General features: G+C 44.2%; 1 protein-coding gene across 3 annotated transcripts in view; it reads left to right on the forward strand.

Moving 5' to 3' along the window:
- Positions 1-556: 556 nt before the first annotated feature.
- Positions 557-17108, forward strand: part of PDGFD (platelet derived growth factor D) — a 147217-nt gene continuing 130665 nt past the window's right edge. For all 3 annotated transcript variants that reach the window (XM_009896775.2, XM_054164610.1, XM_054164609.1), the window contains exon 1: positions 557-851. In XM_009896775.2, the coding sequence (XP_009895077.1) occupies positions 722-851 (130 nt within the window). In that variant the 5' untranslated portion in view covers positions 557-721. The remainder of the gene's footprint in view (positions 852-17108) is intronic.

The following is a 17108-nucleotide window of genomic DNA, read 5'->3' on the forward strand; positions in this document are numbered from 1 at the left end:
CCAGGGCCAGCCCCCTCTTATCATCCTTGCTACCACTTTCTGCCCGGGCCGGAGATGGCGCGGCCGGTACCTCAGGGAGGGCCCGGGCACTGCTCCCTGCGCCCCCCCGCCAGCTGTTCCCGCCCGCCTCCCTCCCTGCCCGTGGGCCGCCCCCTTTCCCCGGGCCGCCTCTAGCCCACGGTCCTCGCTGCGGAGGTCGGGGCGCTCCTGCCGCGCCAGACCCCAGCAGCGGCTCCTGCCGAGCGGAGCGGAGCGGCGCGGGGGCGGTGCGAGGCAGCGGGCGCAGCCCGGCAGCGGTGCGCGAACTACGCCGCGGCGGGCGCAGGGGAGCGCGGCTACGGCAGTGCCTGCCTGCGACGTGGTGCACGGAGGGGGCGGCGGTCCCGGACGGGGTTTTTCTCACCTTTGCTGAGTTTGGCCGGCCCCAGAAAGGCAACAAAAGTTCAGCATGCAGGAAGTTTGGGGACAGCTAGAAGAGTAACTCGGCAGCTGCGGCTACTCTTTCGGGTGGTGGGAACTTCTGGGGCTGGGGGATTTACTTGTGCTTTTTTTTTTTTTTTGGTTCCCCACCACTCCGCACAACTCTCACAAACACACAAGCAACTCGCAACAACAACCCAAAAGTCCGTGAAGCGAGAGAGAACAAGAGAGAGCGAAGCGCCTTTGGTGGGGAGAGCCGTATTTCTTTGCAAAACCAGGGTCCCGTTCACAGCGGATCCCAATGCAACTGCTCATCCTCCTCCTCCTCTATGCTGTCGTCTGTGCCAACTTCTGCAGCCGTCAGGGCACCACTGCCCCTGCCCAGAGCGGATCTATAAAAGCTTTGCGGTCCTCCAATATCAGGCGAGATGGTAAGTGTCTTTCTGCCTTCTTCATTCTCAAGCGCTCTGTGTGCAGAGTTAAGTCCCGAGCCCGCAGCGCACTACGGGGAGTGCCGTCCCCTCTCGCTCAGAGATAGGGGCCACGACCCTAGAGGACAGCAGGGGTCTGTCCGGGTGGGGGTCTTGTCCCTGGGAGGCCAGCGGGGTCAGCCGAGGCGCGGGGACCTGTCCTCGGAGGCCGGGTTTGTCGACCCTGACTGGCACCGTGTGACCAGGTGGAGAGAGGGAGGTGTGGGCTGAGGGCGCGGCTCTGCCCGGCGGCTGTTTCGGGCGGTCCCAAACTTAGCACGGCAACTTCAAGAAGGTTTCCTGGGAGCCAGCAGTGCCGGCGACAAGCCCAGGGTCTTCTCCGGGCTAGGGGGGGCACCTCGCCCCTGACAACGCGCGGTGCCCTATTCCAGCTGCTGCCCCTCGGCACCCACGGGTCCCGTCAATTCTGTGTCCCTTCGATGTACAGATGCCGGGGACAGTGCGGGGAGGATGGAGAGTTTGTTGCGACTCCGGCCTGAGCTGGACCGCTGCAGGGTCCCCGCTGGGACAGTGTGTGGTGGGCAAGGAGGGAGCACTCAGGCTGGGGAGCGGCCGCCGCCGCCTCAGGGGTGCCTATAGCGGGAGCGCGGCCCCTCAACCGGCCCCGCGGCAGGCTGTCGCAGTTCGGGCTCCAGTAATGGCTCTGGGGGTGCTGTCCTGATGGAGGGGCTGCTTCGGTGGAAGGGTATGAGCCCAGGTCTAGGTTCTCGCCTGGGTCTGGCCTCGCGAGGACTGGCCTCGTCCGTTGTGCCAGCCACACCGCTGGCAGGAGTAGGATGCTCAGTGATAGTGAGCACCAAGGATAGTGCTTTATGACACTGCCCGTCTATCGTGTTTGAACTTTGGTGCGTTTCCCTTGCAAGCCACTGGCAGAGGATATCCTCGACAGCTGAGGTGCCGTTAAGGGCCTGTGCACAGCTGTGTGAGACACAAGTGCCTCAAGTGAGTAGTCCGCATGGCCATGTGTTGTGGCCCCATGATGAATGAATGTGTAGGCGGCATAAAAATAGCACCACTGAAATTCACCTTTGGAATCCTCTTGGTGGTGGTTAAAACCAAAGAAAACCAGGTGTTTCTGTTTGGGAAGGGTAATGAACTTCTCACTGTGGAGCTGCTTGCGTTCCAGCTTCGTGGGGGAGGACCTGCTTCTGCAAATTGTAGTGTACCTTCTTGAAGAGTGAAATGGAGGATGTGCTTCCTGAAACTGAACAGAGTTAACTTCAGTCTTCAAGTTAACATCTCCCAGTTGCCAAATTCTGTATATTTTATGAACCCTTTTCAAAAAACCCAGTCACTTGAGCCATTTCCAAGATTGTACTCAATATTTGCCAGTGTTTATTTTTCAGCATGTATATGGTATATATAATGGACACGCTGTTGGTTTAGGAAGATGGTGTTGTTTCATCGTTGGAGCTGTATTGAACTCAAAAATCTTTTCTATGCCATTCCTCGTCACTGAAAGGAGGCATAGAGAAGGTGAAGAGGCCTTTTATTGGACTTGAGCTAGTGAGTTGGGAAATAGGAGAGAATTAAGTTTCTTCTGTCTGAGAAATCAAATTTAATAAAAAGATGTGTGTGTTTGTAACAAAAGCATATAACCATTGTTTCCTTTTCATCCTCTAAACTATTGTGTATTTTATCAAATCTTCATGACTTGTTAGCCTGCCATCTTAAACTTCATAGATGAGCTGAGGCCATCTCAGAACTAAGAAAGCTTCCTTCCAAGTCAAACTCCAAATCCACTTTTTCATGGAATACTGAAGTGATTTCCCTAGAACTTCAAAATGTGTTTTACTCTGATCTTCTCTATAGTCAGTGAAGAAATAATTAACCTCTAATACAAATAAAATTTGCATCTTGCTGGCAGTGTGACAGGTGTTTTATCCTGCAGAAGAAGACTCCCTGCGGTGATATTGCTTCTTGGAGTGATGAAGAGTACAAGCCTGTCACTGTGATTGTTTAATACTATGATTAAGCTTTGTACCTTTAAAATTATCTTTTACAACTTCTATTGGCTGAACTTTCGGGGTCTTGGAGTGGACTTGTACTAGAATAGAATTAACCAGGTTGGAAAAGACCTTTGAGATCATCAAGTCCAACCTGTCATCCAACACTATCTAATCAACTAAACCATGGCACCAAGCGCCCCATCCAGTCTCCTCTTAAACACCTCCAGTGATGGTGACTCCACCACCTCCCTGGGCAGCCCATTCCAATGGCCAACCACTTTTTCTGTGAAGAACTTCTTCCTAACATCCAGCCTAAACTTACCCTGGTGCAGCTTGAGACTGTGTCCTCTTGTTCTGGTGCTGCTTGCCTGGGAGAAAAGACCAATCCCCTCCTGGCTACAACCTCCCTTCAGGTAGTTGTAGACAGCAATTAGGTCTCCCCTTCTTCTCCAGGTTAAACAACCCCAGCTAAGCAACCCCAGCTCCCTCAGCCTTTCCTTACAGGGCTTGTGCTCCAAACCCCGTACCAGTTTTGTCGCCCTTAGGGCTGTTTGAAAGCAGCAGTTCCATATGAAATTGCGTACTGTCTTTGAACCTTCTTGGGCCATATGCTCAGGAGGCCTGCTGCCTAAAGACATAGTGAAATGCATGCCAAAGTCAGACACTTCCAGAGTCCCTTAGTGGATGTTATCCATGTACTGAGGAGGTAACACACTTTTAGGAAGACTATATGCAGACCCCTAACATGCTGCAGCCTTGCTCTCTCCTTGTACTTGAGAATCCTCTTGCTTTTTCCATGCCTTGGACAATCGTATTCTGTTACGGCCAACGGAGCTGGGCATTGAGTCACCACATCTAAAATGGGTTGACTGCTGTTTACCCTGATTTTACTCAAATGAACCAAACTGTTTCTTGAGTTTGTAGACTATGTTTGTACAGCTAAAAGTTATGAGCTGTATTCCAAATGTTGCATGCTACAAGCTCATGACCAAACTATTGGCCGTAGGCCACTAGAAGTATTTCTGTCTTTTATAGTTTTCAGTGGTCTTAGTGTCTTGTTTTGTTCTGAAGTGTTGATATGGAATATCATTAAAGACATGTGGGTTGCATTGCTGAGTGAGACAGTATTTCTTGCTTTGTAAATATTTGCAGACATGACAATGCAGAACAGACTCTTAAAAAACACAGAATGTGCTGGGGGTAATATGTTCCAATGGTCACTCTCAAAATGCACAGCAGGAATGAAAGCTAATACCACGTCCCGGTTTGATGATCATGATTATTGTGTTGTGTAATTAAAAGAGATACTGAAGAGGTAGCAAAGGCTGTTCAACTCTTTAAAAAAAAAAATACTGTGTCTTGGCAAGTCCAAGACCACCTGCACATTCTATTAAAAAAGAAAGAAATCCTTTGGATTCCAGTTTTCTGTTGCCTCCAAGCAGGATAAACTAGTGATACTGCATGCATTGAGCTTTAGTATGGACGTTGGGTCTTGCTTCTGGCCAAAACTTTGCACTTTGTGTGATACAAGATTGTCTTCTTTTAGGCTAAAAGCTGTTTGGTCTTACTTAAGACTGAGGTTGCTCTGGGAAGAAATCAATAGATGAAGGGCAGCACGTACGAAAAATAGTGCCTTTTAATGACTAACAAACCTAACCAGACTGCACTTCCTGCTGAATATATTAAGAATATAAATAACCTGCTTACAAGACATCCTCTTGTCCTAGTGGAAGGCCGGACATTGATGAGTCAGCTGTCCAGTGTAGCACTAATCAATTTTTTGAAGTGTCTTGGAGATGCCAGCCACATTTATAGCCCAACTATTTCCTTAAAGTGTTTATTAATGCCATAACCTGTTAAGTCCATTGAAGTGTGTCAGAGCAACACACAGAGAGGGCTTCCAGATGCTTCCATTGTTCTCTTTACCACAGGTAATACCACCTCATTACAAGAAGTCTGACGTTTCATTTCTGCTATTTTTTTTGTGTGTGTACTTGGAAATCAAAAACAGAGGTAAAAATGCAAAGTAATATTATTTAATACATGTTGTCTAACTGAAACATCCGTTGCTTGGTTTTATGTGCTATTGAATGAACTTCTGTATAAATGCTCAATCTAGGAAAAGAGACCTAATCTGTATGCTCAGACTAAGCACCACAAGGCATATTTTAAACTTTAAAATCCACAGCTTAAAGAAAAGGCAGAACAGAGCAGAGCAGCATAGTGTCAAATAATTTTGGTATGTAAACAACTCAAAACCATGGAATCAGTGTCTTCTGATGTGGATTTGAAACCATAACATCAGGTGACTTGAGATAAAATTCTGGGCTCTTGTGGTTTTCATTATGAATTAAAAAAAAAAAAATAAGGACTTTCCAAACTTTGCTTTGCTTCTGCACCACCAAAATACAACGGAAAATTGTACTTTTACCAGTCTGGCAAATTGGCAGCCCTTTTGGCTCTTTGATGGCCTGTCCAAAAGGATGTTGGATCTCATTAACTCAGCCCTTCCCTTCCTTGTGTCGGCCTGTGCCTAAGCACAGGGAAAAGCATTTGATGATCTGGGCAGTAATTTTCTCACCAATCAGGTGTTAATTGCATGTTCTTGGGGAAAGATTCAATTAGTTTTGGGGTTTTTTTTAATACCACTTTGAAATGGCTCTCGTATTCCTAGTGATATATGAACCTCAGTTTCTTTTTTCATAGGTTGGATTGGTTGAGGGGTTGGATGCGATGATCTTGAAGGTCTCTTCCAACCTGGTTGTTTCTTCTTCTTCTTCTTCTTCTTCTTATTATTATTATTATATTTTTTAAAGGACTCTGGTAACATAAAATTGTGTCAGTTGAAAAACAGCTTAAGTAAATTTGCTTTCATAAGCTTTATTTTCTTAACTGTTGTAGGGTCTGTAAAAATAAATGTGTGTTTCAGGCTTTGTCAAATGAAAATAACACTGTAGTAATTTACCTGTAGTAATGCACTTCAGTCTACAATTGCTTAAGGTTGATTTCTTACCTCTGTGATTAAGTATTTGGACTGACATACCAATAAATATTGCATGGGAATTTGGACATGCACCTCAGTGTCTTTTGCATAATGAGGGGCCCAACACTGAACCAAAGATTCAACGTGTGGCCTCACCAGTGCTCAGTAGAAGGGCGTTATCTCTTCCATACTCCAACTGGCCATACTATTCCTGATACAGGCCAGGATGCTGTTTCACTTCTCAGCCACCTGACCACACTGCTGGCATATGTTCAGACAGCTGTCAACCAGCAGTCCCATGTACTTTTCTGCCAGGCGTCTTTCAGTCACTCTTCCCCAAGCCTGTAGCATTGCATGGGGTAGTTGTGACTCAAGTGCAGAACCCAGCACTTGGACCATTTGCCTCAGCTGATTCATCCAGCCTGTCCAGATCTCTCTGTAGAGTCATCCTACTGTCAAGCAGATCTGTGCTCCTTTCCAGCTTAATGTTGTTTGCAAACTTGATCCCCTAGTCCAGATCACTGATGAAGATATTAAAGAGAACAGCCATCAATACAGAGTTCTGGGCTACACCACTTGTGACACCTTGCCAACTGGATTTAACTCCATTCACCACAACTCTTTGGGCTCAGACATCCAGACAGTTTATAATCCAGTGAAGCAAGTGTGAAATCTGGCTGGTAAGAGAGCCAGCTAGGGAAGGTACCCTGCTGGATGTGCTGTTTGCGAACAGAGAAGGACTCGTGGGTGATGTAATGGTTGGAGGTCATCTTGGGCATAATGATCAGGAAATTGTAAGAGTTTCTCAGTCGTTGGACAAGAGGATGTTGATGCTATCTTGGACTTCCAATGCACAGACTTTGGCCTGTTTCAGAGACTGGTTGCCAGAGCTCCCTGGGAGGCAGTCCTGAAGGGCTAAGGAATACAGGAAAGCAAGACGTTGTTCAAGAAGAAAGCCACTGGCGCAGGAACAGGCCATTCCCTAGTGGGAAAGAAGGCCATCCTGGATGAATAGAGAGCAGATCATCTAGAGTGCCATGATGCAACATGTGCAGGGAAACCAGGTGATGATGCCCAGTGTGGTAGTTTCAGGCTATGCCTTTAAAATTTCCCCCAGATTTTGAACAGAAAGTGGTAGAATGTAAATAAATTACTATTGAGTGTAAAAAAGGAAAACAATGCTAAGTTGTAAACAATCCCATTGGACAGGTAACAAACATAAGCTAGTAATGAAAACTCTGTTTTGGCTTCCTCCCTCTGGGAGACACTAACTTGCTTCTGCTGGCTTTGCTGACCTTGGCTGCATTGCTTTGTTTTGGCTAGGTCAAACAAAACAATTCTCTGCTCTTGCTCTTGTCCCTTTGTGTGCAGGGGACTAAGGAGGGGAGCAGGGAAGGGGAAGCTATTAGCTCCCTTGGTTTTTGGCCAGGGGGGTTCTTGTGCTGTTTATAAATTGTATATACCTGTAAATATATCTAAGTATTGTATATTTTGTACATATTCACTGCATTTCATTGTAGATTGTAGTTTCGCTTGTAAATACAGCTTCATTTGCTTCCAACTCTGGCAATGTAATGTTGGGGGGAATTTTCAACTCACCACACCCAGTCAGCCAACTGGATTTCAGCTTAATTCACCACCACTTTTTGTCCTGGCCATCCAGCCAGTTTTTTACCCAGAGAAGTGTCCTCTCATCCAAGCCATGAGCAATCAGTTTCTCCAGGAGAATGCTGTGGGAGACTGCCAAATGCTTTACTAAAGTGCAGGTAAACATCCACAGCCTTTCTTTCATCCATTAAGTGGGTCACCTTGTCATAGATGGTGATTGAGTTCGTTAGGCAGAAGCTGCCCTTCAGGAGGCCATTCTGACTGGGCCTGATTACCCATTTGCCCTGCATGTGCTGTGGAGTGGCACTCAAGGTGGTCTGTTCCATGACCTTTGCCAGGACTGAAGTCAGACTGACAGGTCTGTAGTTCACTGCATCCTCCTTCCAGCCTTTCTTGTAGATGGGTGTCACATTTGCCAATCTCCAGTCAGTTGGGACTTTCCCAGTTAGCCTAGACTGTTGGTAAAGGATGGAAAGTGGCTTGGTGAGCACTTCTGCCAGCTCCCTCACTACTGCTGGGCATTCCATCTGGCCCCACAGACTTGTATAAGTGTTACAGCAGGTTGCTAACAATTTCTTCTTCGATTATGGGGGCTTCATTTCTCTCCCTGTCCATGTCTTCTAGCGCAGTGGGCTGAGGAAATTTGCTTTCACTCTTTCTTCTTCATCATCCTTGGGTCACTATATTTTTGTGAAATTTATTTGTCAAATGTTCTCTTAAAATAGAAATAAAAACACAATGTCTAATAGACAATATGTCCATTACACATGGAATAAATCTATGTTGCATCTTTTGCATATTATCTAGTGTGGGATGCTGTAAAAGCACATTTATAATATATAAATCAGAGTATATAAGCCCAGGGAAATAAGAGTGAGTACACTTCATGAAATTTGTTACAAATTGGCATTAAAATCATAAAAACACTGTAGCTGGGAAAATGTATTTAGAATCCTAAGGTAAAAGACAACCCAGGGTTGGTGTAACTTTTTGAAGTCTTAGTTGAAGAATGAACTGTTAGACAACTATTTGAGTCTTTAACTACTTGAGGTAGTTAAGTTCCCCTTTACATGATGTTATTAGCTGTGTAATTTATGGAATTCAGGTTCAAAGCAACAGTTAGGTTTAAAAAAAGTGTCAATTTTCCAGATTGTGAGTGGGAATCATGAAAGTAATTTACATGTTATTAATTTTTTAGTAAGTAAAAGGGAATTTTTAGAAGAAAGTATTATCTAAAGCAGCAATTATTTCAACAAAACCATCTGCAAATTCATTGCATTACATTTCTGGCACTCCTTCTTTACACCAGGTGTAAATTTTGCATAAAAGGAACATCTCTGAAACATAAATATTGTGTATACAGCAAGGAACTCCTTTGGGGAGCAGTAAATTAGAAGGACAAGGAATGGCTTTCATTTTGTATCTCTAATAGTTATATATATGTATATACACAAAAGGTGCAGCAGAAGTTTACATTTTGTGCTCCAGTCATTTCATATGGATAGTCTTGCTTACTTTAAAATAAATCTGCAGCAAATTACAGACTGATCTCTTTGGCAGTAAATAAAACAGCATACAAGACTAGCTCTGAACACAGGAGAAGTGGGTAGCTGCCCGTGATGGCTTCAAAATCTCCTGCTCATTGTTGCCTCCAGAGCAATAATGATGACCTCCAGAGGTCCCTTCCAACCTCAGCCATTCTCTAATGGTACCTACTGCAGCTTACAGAAGGATGGTGATGGGTGGAACACACCCTGCCTCAAAAGCAGTAATTGTCTTCCCTGTTTCTACTGTCCTGCTCTCCTTTCCCACTCCTTTTCACGTGCACAGCAGTATCAGAAACATGAAGCCTGCTTCTCCCACAGCTCTAGACCCAGCTGTGTCCCTTCTCCTTGCTGTATCCTTCCATGTGTATTGCTATGTGTAGCAATGTTCAGTTTTGCTTACCCAGGTGAGGACTTTGAGTTAGCTCTCAATGTTAAGAGTATGTTCCCAACTCTAAAGAAGTCTGCCACTGCCTGCTCTGGCTTTTGTGAACATGCAGGGATTTGACAGTAGGATAATAAATTAATCCTCAAGAACACCACAAAGGCTCTGTGTAGACATTCTCTGAAGTAGGAATTTGCCCACTAATGAAGGAACATTTAATAGTACTTCTTATAGCTAGTTGGTTCAAGCTGTATTCAAGAACTACTTCGAAAAATCCCATTATATCTGTGAGGTTGGTTACATTATACCACACTTTGGATAAAAGAGACCACTTACATCACTGCTTCTGTTGAGGATCACTTAACTAAAATACTGGCTTATGTTAGGTTACTTGGCAGTTTGTTTCAATTCAATTTCCTGTTTACAAAGCTGAGGAAGTGTCCTGTTTACAGTGTCAAATTGCCTGGATTTTCTTTTGGGACTTTGGGTTTGGCTCTAATATTTTTGGTAGTGAATAATCCTGCATGATCTCGAGCTTCCTATTGTACTTGAGTAATCTTCAGTTTCATGCTTCCTTTTTGATCTGTGTCCCATGCTGTGAAGGCCAACTTCCCATATTTCTGCTTTGTCAGAGCTCTGCATAGTTAGAGATGGTGCAGGGGGACATAATTCTACCTTCTCTAAAACCTTCCTGTCAATGTATTTTAGCCCTGCTGTGTACTGGCACTTGATGGTGTTAGACTTTGTAAAATGATTTATTAAACACTAGGTCCATGAGCAGCTTGAAAATTAGCCATCTTGACCTTTGTTGAACTGAAATCAGTGATAAAAATTCCATCAGCTCTTACTGCACCAGGGGCTGGCTCACAGTGTACAGGAATTAATACAGGATAAAAAAAGAATATAAAAAAACCACTTTGGAATTCCATGATGAGTTTGTTCAAGAACAGTAACACAATTTAGGTAGAAAAAGACCCTTAAGGTCATCAAGACTTACCATAAACCTAACCCTGCCAAGTCCACCACTAAACCATGGCATTAAGTGCTGCATCTAAACATCTTCTAAATACCTCCAGGGGTGGTGACTCCACCAGTTCCCTGGGCAGCCTGTTTAGTGCTTGATAACCCTTTTGGCAAAGACATTTTTCATGCTGTCCAATCTAAACCTCCTCTGGCACAACTTGAGGCTGTTCCCTCACTTGCTACTTGGGGGAAGAGAGCAACCCCTAGTTTGCTCAAACTCCATTAAGGTAGTTGTAGAGAGTGATAAGGTCTCCCCTGAGCCTCCCCTGCTCCAGGCTGAACATCAGTTCCTTCAGCTGCTCCTTATGAGACTCATGTGCTAGTTTCTGCACCAGGTTTCTTGCTCTTTGGATGCATTCTGGCACTTTATTGTCTTTTATGTAGTGAGGAGCTTATGCAGGTAAGTTTTGCTATACTTGCAGCTGAGATACTCAGTGTCCACGTGCTGAAAAACATCCCAGGTCCTTTGCACTGACAGAGATGAAGAGGTAACTGTTGTAGTTACAGACTGCAGCAAAAGTACAGAACAAAGCCTCATGAGTTCAATGTGTCTGGCTGCTTTTTCTCCTCTGATGACAATCTTATGTGTCATTCACAGGATATCCTACAGGAGACTTGAGCTGCAGTACATTTCTAAACAAGACCTTTAGGAAACCTGTCAGTATTTTTCAGTGTCTTGCATTGTTTGTTTGTTTTTCAGTTTTAAAGAGGCTCCAAATGTAATGTGCGTGGGGTTTTGTTATTGTTTCTTTTTGGATCAGTTGCAGAAGATTTTTCTCATAGCTGAATGTATTTCTAATCTGATGTGACTCATAATAAAAATGGATTGAGGATAAAGCAGAGATCCAGACTGGTTAGGGAGAAGGATAAAAATAGGTGCACAGAATGTTGGTTACCAGAAGTACTGAGGAATTTGGAAACCCTTTATGTACCATTGGGACTGTAATTTTTCACCCAGGAATTTGCTTGGAAGATAAATCCTTTGCTTTTAGCAAACCATTGACAGTAGTGTTGCATGAAAACGGCAAGTAGGTGGTAAAAATGCCTTGGGATTCTTTGTGGAAATAGGCCTACACAGCTTCTTAATCACAGTGTCTCAGCAGGGATAAACAGTGATAGGAATGATTTCACTAATACATCCAGATGTCAGTAAAAGGGTTTAAGGCCTTATGACAGAAGCCCACAGGGAATTTACTGCTTTGAAATTGATAGAAAGCCCCAAAGTTGCAGTGCTGTTTCTTTTCCTGGATGAGGCTGTAGACCTGTTCCCTTGCTGCTCCTAAGTTGCCTTCATGTCACTGTACTAAGCTGCTGGCTGTTTGGAAGTCAGGGTGATGCTGGTTTGCTTCATTGCTGATCATATGGTGTGACCTGGGGCTCCCAAACCCCCATCCCTGCACGTGTCACTGTTGTTACAGTAGGATGGCTATGTAATTGTGACAAAGGGAGAGAAACTCTTTGCTCATTCCATCCTCATGATGGCAGAATGTAATTCTTAGCCTGGGTAGGCTTGGTTTTGATTTTGTTTGTGGTTAGTACTTGTGACCCAGGAGAGCTTAATGATGTGGTATGTGTTTCTCATCACTGGCCATCATCCTGTAAAGTGGGAGCTAAAGCTGAACTCTTCTATGCAAGAAAGAAAATTCATGCATAGTACAGGAATGATCTGGCTGCTCCTAGGAGAAATGTGATCTGTTTTTTACATGATTAGCACATATAGATATATGAACCTCCAAAGTCAGTTCTCTGATGGTGCAGACCATGTACAGTGCACTCAGGGTGTCTTGTGTGAATGCAGTGACAACTTCACCTTTGCAGCACCCTTGAATAATGCAAAGGTGTTTTGGATCTGACTGTGGACCTGTGTGGTAGTGCCAGGTTTTGATGTTACCTACCCATCTCCATGAATACAGTCTGCCTCTCACAAGAAAAGTGTATTTCTTGGCCTCATGACAACATGGAAGCAAGCATCACTCCAGAAAATAAGCTGCTTTGCACCACAAAGGAACCTCATACCTTTCTGGAGTGCACATCTGAGGATTGATTCTGAATCTGTGTTATTCCCACAGTGACAAGCAGAGGATGAGAAGTGGATCAGCATGGATCTTCAGCCTGCTCTTTCCCCAGTCCTGTAGCCAGTCATAGTACATGTAGTAAGCCTTTGCTGGACAGTGTTCATGCATTTGACAACATTTTTCTGTGAGTAGTAGCACCGTATGGCAATGCCTTCTATTTCAGTGTAGGGGTCAAGCCTCAGCAGCTCAGAGATGCAGAAGTGCCACCCACAGCAGTCATTACATATGGGCAAAGACTGCAGATCTTTAACCAGGGTGCACCCGTCCTTAAAATGCAATGGACTTGCTGCCTGTGCTGTCTCACCTGTTCACTTTCCTGCTCAGAGCTGCCACTGTTTTTGCAGGCTCAGTGCTGTGTGACATACTGAAGTAAAATGCAGGACGTGTGGATAGTCGTTTTAGGAAGAGCAGAGGATCATACAGAACAGCATGATGTCCTGCATAATAACCAAATATCTGGCCTCTGACATGCTTGCCTGGAAAGAATTCCTGTTGTGAGGGAGGTAAATATCAGTCTCCCCTTCAAAGAAACCCCAGAATAAACCAGTGAAAGCTGTTATCCTGGGTTTGTTTCTTTACAGATTCCTTGGATTCAGTTTCACCTAGTGCATAAGGAAATAGAGGAAGACCATGAAGCAGAAATCATAATGACTTGATATGTCAGTTCAGTTTATTTTTTTGAAGGATGGCTTCAGAGGCTTTTTTATCAGTAGGTGGAGGATATTTTGTAAGGCTTTCAGGTGCTCTTTTATTTTTGTACAAGGATCTTGTCTCAGGATTTCTCTCTGCGCCCTCACAACAGCAATGCCATTTGCTAATGCTGCTGCTGTGTTTTATGCCATCATCAAGTCTTGCAGGACCTGAAGTCAAGCCTTGTCAGGCAGACTGCTTTTCAACTTACCTTAGGCAAGCCATTAGTTAAAATATTGACTGAGGAGAAAGTGTTTTTCTCACCAGAAGTGATACAGAATGCATTTCTACATATGCTTTTGCAATTAAATGATTGAAATGTAAGTACATGTCATTGTAGCAATGAATTTCTAGCACTTTGTTTTCAAAAAAGCCTTCAAACTAGAAATGGAATACCCAGAGCTGCCTTGTTTCTTTCTAGAGAGGATAGCTGGCCTGGTAGCCTAAGGCAGCTTCTACTTCCTTTTTGGTTCCATCAGTAGGAGACAAACATTTTCTTTGCTTATTTATTATAAATCAGTATTGTCATTTAAAAAAACCAAAAAAACATTTACTCTGGCTAAAGGAAAACCTATGTTTAAGATTTAACCAGCATGAACTTAACAGTGTTACCATTATTTTCCTAGCTTGATGTTTTATGTCAGTTTGACACCTGGCTGAACATGAGCCAGCAGTGTGCCCAGGTGGCCAAAAAGGCCAATAGCATCCTGGCCTGCATCAAGAATAGTGTGGCCAGGAGGAGCAGGGAAGTCATCTGCCCCTGTACTCAGAACTGGTTAGGCCACACCTTGAGTACTGTGTCCAGTTCTGGGCCCCACAGTTTGGGAAGGACATTGAGACTCTTGAACATGTCGAGAGAAGGGCAACAAGTCTGGGGAGAGGCCTCGAGCACAAGCCCTACAAGGAGAGGCTGAGGGAGCTGGGTTTGTTTAACCTGGAGAAGAGGAGGCTTAGGGGAGACCTTATTGCTGTCAACAACTACATGAAGGGAGGTTGTAGCCAGGGGGATGGTCTCTTCTCCCAGGCAACCAGCACCAGAACAAGAGAACTCAGTCTCAAGCTGTGCCAGGGGAAGTTTAGGCTCAAGGTGAGGAGAAAGTTCTTTACAGAAAGAGTTGTTGGCCATTGGAATGCACTGCCCAGGGAGCTGGTGGAGTCACCGTCCCTGGAGGTGTTCAAGAGGGGATTGGACATGGCACTTGAAGCCATGGTTTAGTAGTCATGAGGTGTTGGGTGACAGGTTGGACTTGGTGATCTTTGAGGTCTTTTCCAACCTTGGTGATTCTATGACCCGTAAATTGGTTTTGACATTGGTTCCCAACCATGCAGGAGGAGATGGCACAACGTTTCAGAGACAATGAGTGGCCCTGCTGAAAGAGCTGACTGGAAGAAACCCAGGGAGCTCCCACTAGGTACTCAGCTGAACTTTTGTAAGAAAGCTACATGCCACATCCAAATACATTGTGCTTGCTTGTGATGCATACTGAGTTCATGTTTATAATGGTTGCTGAATGATTTCACGTGAAATATCCTTTTTTTGTCCTGCACATGTGCACCACTTTATTAAAAGGTTGGTACATTTTAGAACAGGAACAGGAACAGAACAGAACAGAATGGAACAGAACAGAATAGAATAGAATAGACCAGGTTGGAAGAGAACTTGAGACTGTGTCCTCTTGTTCTGGTGCTGGTTGCCTGGGAGAAGAGACCAACCTCCGCCTGCCTACAACCTCCCTTCAGGTAGTTGTGGAGACCAATAAGGTCTCCCCTGAGCCTCCTCTTCTCCAGGCTAAGCAACCCCAGCTCCCTCAGCCTCTCCTCACAGGGCTTGTGCTCCAAACCCTTCCCCAGCTTTGTTGCCCTTCTCTGGATACCTTCCAGCAAGTCAACATCTTTCCTAAACTGAGGGGTCCAGAACTGGACACAGTACTCAAGGTGTTTAGATTCAGTCTGCCTTACTGAGTGTTTAAACAAGGCAGAAATGCAACTGCCAGAGGAAAAAAAAAAAAAAGTTCATCTTACAAAACTTTGGTGGTTTGAAAAGTAGAGCATCTTGTTAAAGCTTCCTTTATAATTGAGGGGGATAGGCACCTGCCAAGAGCTGTTCATCCCGTTTGGTTTAGATGTCTGTCTTTAGGTGGGATGAATTAACTTCTGTGTGTCCCTTCTTTTTGCACTCGGTATGGAGCAAGTCTAGGGCAAGTAGGTCACTAGCAAAGCAAGCTCAGAGAAGTACCTAAAAATATTCCTGTTTTTATCTTTCTAAGAAATGTGGATTGGGTTGTCCTGATCTCTTCAAAAGCTGCATCTTTAGGGTAAGAGCAAAGATTTCTTTACAGTGATGAAGAATGGCATTATACTAGTTATTTTTGACTAGCAAGTGATACCAGGACATCACTCTGGGAACATGAGATTAAGAAATAACATTTCTTACCACTAGTTTGGGGGTAAAATGTGAAGGGTCACCATAACTGTTGGGATAAGAGCAGGTTTAGAATTAGATTTGGTTTATCTCTTTGTTAAGGATCACAGGCACTTATTAAATAGACCAACATACATTTGTGCAAGATTTTGTGTTAGCAATTTTTTATATGTACAGAGGTCAACTGAGATTAATACATATCACCCCTGCCAGCTGTTTTAGACCTCATAATGGCACTAGCCTCTGACTCATGGAGAATGAATTTGTCAGAGGTTTTTGGCAGGGTCTGAAATAACTGCTTGTAAGAAAGCAGCTCTCAGCCATGCTTGGTTAAAGGTACACAGTCAAGAAAGTTGAGGCAGAGGTTGCTGCAAAATTGTAAGTACTGAGCAGAAAAAGGGTTGGTTGAATGTTGCCTCCCAAACTGCAGAGAACACCATTAACCTTGTGGTAGCTTTCCTTGATATCTCTATGTGTGGGCTGCTTGTATGAATATTTAAGTGCAAACACGAATCTACAATTTTTGAGCCCATTAGCTCTCTGCCTTCAGAATCTTTGCAGTTGTGCCTGTCTCACTGTTTGGCTGAAGCCTCTTTCCCTTTCTCTCTATTCTTTCATCATGTCCAGAACCACTCAGACCTTACTGAAAGACCTGTGCCTGGGGATGTCATCCCTGAATCTGCAGCTGCAGCACATTTAGTCACTGACTTATGTATGCTTTCCTGCACCTCAAACTGTGTAATGATGGCTGCCTTCCACTCACACTTTGTAAACGATCATTTTCCCTTATTGATCAGCAGGTTTAAAAACAAAGGGAAAAAAAATCCTCCATGTATTAAGAATTTGTTTTAAAATCTGTTTTCTTGCTTAAAATAAACTTATTTAAATGCAAATAGAAAATGTTTGAATCTTGCTGTCTTAAGTCTTTAATATATTGAATTAAAATCAAATGTATTCTTTGGACAGCAGAAGTGCTATTCTATGAAGAGGGGATTGGACATGGCACTTGGTGCCATGGTCTAGTAGGCATGACGTGTTGGGTGGCAGGTTGGACTTGATGATCTTTGAAGTCTTTTCCAACCTTGTTGATTCTATGATTCTATTCTATGATTCTGTGATGCAACTTCACGTCTTAGGACCTCATTGGTAGGCTATGCTGTGAAGTGTCAACTGTTTGAAACTTCTCCCAGTGTTAAGCAGTACAGTGATGTTCCCCCTCTGGGCTGCCCGCTGACCAGTGAGGATAAGGCTCACACTCCTTGCCTGATCCCTGGGAAGCATTAATACAGCCTTTCTCCTCTCCACTTTCCTGTCTTCAGAAAACTAACAGAACTGGAATACCTTTGAGGCTTTTAGCCTCGATTTAGCCAATGGATTCAATAGCTATTAGGGAAGTTCAGGAATGGGAATATGGGCATAGAGCAAATTCACACTGGTGATGTTACTGAGAGCTTAGGTATTAAAAACCAGATTTTGTATATACCTAGAAGTCGATTTATGGAAAGAGTACAACATAAA

Source organism: Dryobates pubescens, chromosome 10 (assembly GCF_014839835.1).
Source record: "Dryobates pubescens isolate bDryPub1 chromosome 10, bDryPub1.pri, whole genome shotgun sequence".
Taxonomy (NCBI): domain Eukaryota; kingdom Metazoa; phylum Chordata; class Aves; order Piciformes; family Picidae; genus Dryobates; species Dryobates pubescens.